Here is a 6,000-nt window from a genome sequence, read left to right on the forward strand (position 1 = left end):
GGGAAGGTTGAACACCAGACGGGCTGCGGCGTTCTGGATGAGTTGTAGGGGTTTAATGGCACAGGCAGGGAGCCCAGCCAACAGCGAGTTGCAGTAATCCAGACGGGAGATGACAAGTGCCTGGATTAGGACCTGCGCCGCTTCCTGTGTGAGGCAGGGTCGTACTCTGCGAATGTTGTAGAGCATGAACCTACAGGATCGGGTCACCGCCTTGATGTTAGTGGAGAACGACAGGGTGTTGTCCAGGATCACGCCAAGGTTCTTAGCACTCTGGGAGGAGGACACAAGGGAGTTGTCAACCGTGATGGCGAGATCATGGAACGGGCAGTCCTTCCCCGGGAGGAAGAGCAGCTCCGTCTTGCCGAGGTTCAGCTTGAGCTGGTGATCCGTCATCCACACTGATATGTCTGACAGACATGCAGAGATGCGATTCGCCGCCTGGTTATCAGAAGGGGGAAAGGAGAAGATTAATTGTGTGTCGTCTGCATAGCAATGATAGGAGAGACCATGTGAGGATATGACAGAGCCAAGTGACTTGGTGTATAGCGAGAATAGGAGAGGGCCTAGAACAGAGCCCTGGGGGACACCAGTGGTGAGAGCGCATGGTGCGGAGACAGATTCTCGCCACGCCACCTGGTAGGAGCGACCTGTCAGGTAGGACGCAATCCAAGCGTGGGCCGCGCCGGAGATGCCCAACTCGGAGAGGGTGGAGAGGAGGATCTGATGGTTCACAGTATCAAAGGCAGCAGATAGGTCTAGAAGGATGAGAGCAGAGGAGAGAGAGTTAGCTTTAGCAGTGCGGAGAGCCTCCGTGACACAGAGAAGAGCAGTCTCAAATAAAAATAAAAATAAAAAAAGTCTTGAATTCTTAGCAGGACAGGAAAATGGCCAAATTCATGCACTTATCAAGAAAACATCCCTACTGCCTCTGATCTGGCGGACTCACTAAACACAAATGCTCTGTTTGTAAATATGTATGTGTTGGAGCGTGCCCCTGGCTATCCATAAAAAAAGAAAATGGTGCCGTCTGGTTTGCTTAATATGAGGTATTTGAAATGATTTATACTTTTACTTTTGATGCTTAAGGAAATTTTTGCAAATACATTTACTTTTGATACATAAGTATATTTAAAACCAAATACTTTTAGACTTTTACTCAAGTAGTATTTTACTGGTTGACTTTCACTTTTACTTGTCATTTTCTATTAAGGAATCTTTACTTTTACTCAAGTATGACAATTGGGTACTTTTTCCACCACTGATTATCATATTTCCTTGCAATTCCCTCACGGGTTCAAGTCCGAGCTCTTGCTGGGCCACTCAAGGACATTCAGAAACTTGTCCCGAAGCCACTTCTGCGTTGTCTTGGCTGTGTACTTAGGGTTGTTGACCTGTTGGAAGGTGAGGCCCTGAGAGCTCTGGAGCACTTTGCTCTGTTCATCTTCCTTTGATCCTTACTAGTCTCCCAGTCCCTGCTGCTGAAAAACATCTCCACAGCATGATGCTGCCACCCCCATGCTTCACCGTAGGGATGGTGTCAGGTTTCCTCCAGACATGACGCTTGGTATTCAGGCCAAAGAGTTAAATCTTGGTTTCATCAGACCAGAGAATCCTGTTTCACATGGTCTGAGAGTCTTTAGGTGCCTTTTGGCAAACTTCAAGTGGGCTGTCATGTGCCTTTTACTGAGGAGTTGCTTCTGTCTGGCCACTCTACCATAAAGGCCTGATTGATGGAGTGCTGCAGAAATGGTTGTCCGTCTGGAATGTTCTCCCATCGCTGCAGAGGAACTCTGGAGCTCTGTCAGAGTGACCATTGGGTTCTTGGTCACCTCCCTGACCATGGCCCTTCTCCCCCGATTGCTCAGTTTGGCCGGGCTGCCAGCTCTAGGAAGAGTCTTCGTGGTTCCAAACTTCTTCCATTTAAGAATGATTGTGGCCATTGTGTTCTTGGGGACCTTCAATGCTGCAGACATTTTTTGGTACCCTTCCCCAGATCTTTTCCTCGACACAATCCTGTCTCGGAGCTCTACAGGCAATTCCTTTGACCTCATGGCTAGTTTTTTTCTCTGACAATCAATGTCAACTGTGAGACCTTATATAGACTGGTGTGTGCCTTTCCAAATCATGTCCAATCAATTGAATTTCTCACAGGTGGACTCCAATCAAGTTGTAGAAACATCTCAAAGATGATTAATGGAAACAGGGTGCAATTTTGAGTCTCATAGCAAAGGGACTGAATACTTATGTAAATAAGGTATTTAAATGTTTTATTTTTAATACATTCGCAAAAAAAATCTAAAAACCTGTTTTCACTTTGTCATTATGGGCTATTTTTATTCAATCCATTTTAGAATAAGGCTGTAACGTAGCAAAATGTCAAAAAAGCCAATGGGTCTGAATACTTTCCAAATGCAATGTATCTCATGAGGCCTTATTCTGAGGCCTAATTTTACCCTAATACAGTATGCCACAGAGACTTTGAATACCGTATGTGAAAATGTAAATGTGACAAACTTTCCAGTTTTATGTATTGCATGTAGTATATTGTGTTGTGATTGTGTATTTGTATGCTGGCGTCACAAAATGAATTTCCATGGAAAATTTAAGTATATCGTATTGTATCTGAAGTATGAACTGGGGTAGAATTATGCACCTGTAACTAAAGGTTCAAAGGACTACCTTACATGGTACCACCCCATTAACAAGCATTGGTACCCATTTAGGAACATATCTAAACCTTTTTTCCAATAGTGTAGTTACGACAGATATTGTATACTTACATTACAATGTACTCACCCCTCACTGTCTCTCTCTGTCTGTAGGCTGTTCTTCAGGAGACACTACACCGTCAATATCGTCATATTCTGTGCCCTTGACCCACAGGACCGCAAGTGAGTACTGAGCACTCCTGTGTGGGTGTGTGTGTCTCAGATAATCATGCATGGTAACTAACTATTCTCTGCTCACAAGGTGGACAAGAGATGGCTGCTCCTCTGCTAAGTAAGTCATTCCCTCACTTCAGCTCCTGTCATTATTTTTCTCTCTCTTACTCATTGTCTTTCTCTGTCTTTCTCTCGATCCCCCTTTCTCATTGTGTTTCACAATGTGTCTTTCTATCTTTACATATCTCTCTCTATCCCACAGAGAGATATAACTTGTTTTTTCTGAAGTATTTGCTGAATAGCAACAGAAAATGTTTTGCAACTAAAACAATACTTATTTTTAGAAAAATTCTGGTAGGTCCCTCTCCATTTTGGCCCATATGTTTCTGTTGCATTCCTAGTGAATATGACCCTCGATTCTCCTGTTTGGCTGTTGAAGCTGAACGCTTACTGAGCTTCTCTGCTGTTTCTCCTCCTGTCAGGATCTTTGGTTTTGTGGCGAGGAAGTCGATGAGTGGGACGGAGAATGTGTGTCACCTGTTTGCTGAACACGACCCCGAACAACCTGCCAGTGCCATCGTCAACTTCGTTTCCAAGGTGATGATTGGATCACTGAAGAAATAAGACTTGTATATACACACACACACACACACACACACCACACACACACACACACACACACACACACACACACACACACACACACACACACACACACACACACACACACACACACACACACACACACACACACACACACACACACACACACACACACACACACAGAGAGAGAGAGAGTTTGTCCTGCTGGTACATACTGCACTTAAATGCTGACGTAGAGAAGACTAATGTGTTGCATTATGGCAAACTACCAGCAGAGGGCAGCACAGTAGCAACATCTTTACCCTGCCACCAGGGGTGTAGGGTGACATTTCCCCTAGACGCTGATCTTGAGTCAGTTTTTGCATTTCCCCCACTTATGGTTAAGATTAGGTGAGGGGAAATCTGAACTGATCATAGGTCTGTTCCTAAAGGAAACTTGACCCTGAAGTGCATCGAGGACTTAACCTTCTCAAGAAAACCAATGCTTATATTAATGAAGTCTGCTTATCAGAGGAGGCTGATGGGCAGAGATCATTGTAATGGCTGGAATGTACGGTATCAAACACATGGTTACAATGGTCCAGCCCTCCTATATTGACGCCCACCAGCCACCACTGATATATATCTATATGATCTGGATGTCATTGTAAAGGGAGGGAATCTGTCATGTACGTTAGTATTTTTAGGACATTTTTTCAAGAACTTTATTTGTTTAACTGTAATCTATATGATATTACCCTATAATCTCACGGCATTACTAGTCTGGCTTTACCTGCCATGCCGAGTAAAAGGCTTTCAACAATGAAAAGGGTCACTTTCAATCACTTCAGCCAATCCTTTTTAACTCATATCATCAGTGAAACATAGGATACTCTACAATCCAGTGCTTGACTTGGGCCGGAACACACCAATATAAACTGTACCGGCACCCAAAATGAGTACCGACACCCAAAAGGATTTCAGTCAAGCACTGCTACAATCGACTGGGTTTGTTTAGCATCAACTTAATAGTTAAGCCCCACCATGGAGTAGCACCATATCATAGAGTTTAAGATTAAAGCTAGAGCACTGATGTCTTAGACAAATCAGACCACACTGATCAGTTCAAATTAGCGAGTGACCATTCTATTGTATATGACAACAGAGTATCGTCTGCTATTTTTTATTCATCTCCTGACAATACTACATGTTGAATCGTCTCCGTTCGTCGACACCCAGCAGGTATCTTCTGCGTACAGCCCACGTTTGTTATATTAGACTAAAGCCTATATCTGGTGTCCCTTTCAACAGATATTAACAGATTTTAAAAGATGTGGTTTTATACATTGGCTGAAATATTTATAATTGATGTGCATATGTTTTTATAACTACTTATGTCTTTGATAACATAATTGTCTGTATATTTAACATTATACATTATTTTTGAAAGATGAATAACTCTGAGGAGATATGAAACATATTGTTGTAAGGAATGTTGTTGTAAGGAATACTATGATTACTGTCTTGTTCTTGACAATGGCATGGTGTAGCACTGGTAACTGTGTGAGGAAATTTGGGTCCCAAATGGCATATGTAGTGCACTGAAGTAGTGCTGGTCTGGTCAAAAGTAGTGCACTATATTGGAAATAAGCTCCCATTTGGGATGTACCCGAAGTCTCTTCCTTGTCACATTGTTGGAGAGTTGATGGGCTTAGGGAACTGTTTTCCATACTCACATGTTTCTGTGATCCATGTCTCCTACTTCTGTGTTTTCCTGAGTTTTCTAGCCCAAGAGCATAACTTGAGTACTCTATTGCACATGAAGTTGGTGGCACCTTTTAATTGGGGAGGACAGGCTACTGGTAATGGCTGGAGTGGAATTGTATCAAATACATCAAACACATGGTTTCCATGTGTTTGATGCCATTCTGTTTACTTCATTTCAGCCATTACTGCCAGGCTGTCCTCCCCTCAGCAGCCTCCACTGCTCTATTGTAAGAATTTGGAAATTCATGTTACTTCACTCACACATGGAAAATAGAATCTGATGAATCTACATAAATAAACCACCTCCACCCTGTGTTCTATTGGCGAACGTACAATCACTGGAGAAAAAACTGTTCCGTTGGAGTTCCGTTGGAGACTATCCTATCAACGGGACCTGAAGAACTGTAATACCTTGTGTTTCTTGGAGTCCTGGTGAAACAAGAACATGGATAATATAGTGCCTTCGGAAAGTATTCAGACCTCTTGACTTTTTCCCCAAAAAATTACGTCACAGCCTTATTCTAAAATCGATTTAAAAAAAACACACACACAATACCCCACAATGACAAAGCGAAAACCGTTTTTTACGTTTTTTTGATATTGTATTAAAAACACAAACAGAAATACCTTATTTACATAAGTATTAAGACTCTTTGCTCTGAGACACGAAACATTTTGTCCAGGTGCATCCTGTTTCCATTGATCATCCTTGAGATGTTTCTACAACTTGATTGGAGTCCACCTGTGGTAAATTCAATTTATTGGACAT

At 42.6% G+C, this 6,000-nt stretch overlaps 1 protein-coding gene across 1 annotated transcript in view; it reads left to right on the forward strand.

The window, feature by feature from the left end:
• The window catches only part of LOC106584067 (tensin-3), an 82,451-nt gene extending 76,905 nt beyond the window's left edge, over positions 1 to 5,546 (forward strand). The window contains exons 14-16 of the mRNA XM_045706329.1: positions 2,823 to 2,891; positions 2,971 to 3,000; positions 3,365 to 5,546. Coding sequence (XP_045562285.1) covers positions 2,823 to 2,891; positions 2,971 to 3,000; positions 3,365 to 3,506 — 241 coding nt within the window. The 3' untranslated portion in view covers positions 3,507 to 5,546. The remainder of the gene's footprint in view (positions 1 to 2,822; positions 2,892 to 2,970; positions 3,001 to 3,364) is intronic.
• Positions 5,547 to 6,000: the final 454 nt, after the last annotated feature.

Source organism: Salmo salar, chromosome ssa23 (genome assembly GCF_905237065.1).
Source record: "Salmo salar chromosome ssa23, Ssal_v3.1, whole genome shotgun sequence".
Taxonomy (NCBI): Eukaryota; Metazoa; Chordata; class Actinopteri; order Salmoniformes; family Salmonidae; genus Salmo; species Salmo salar.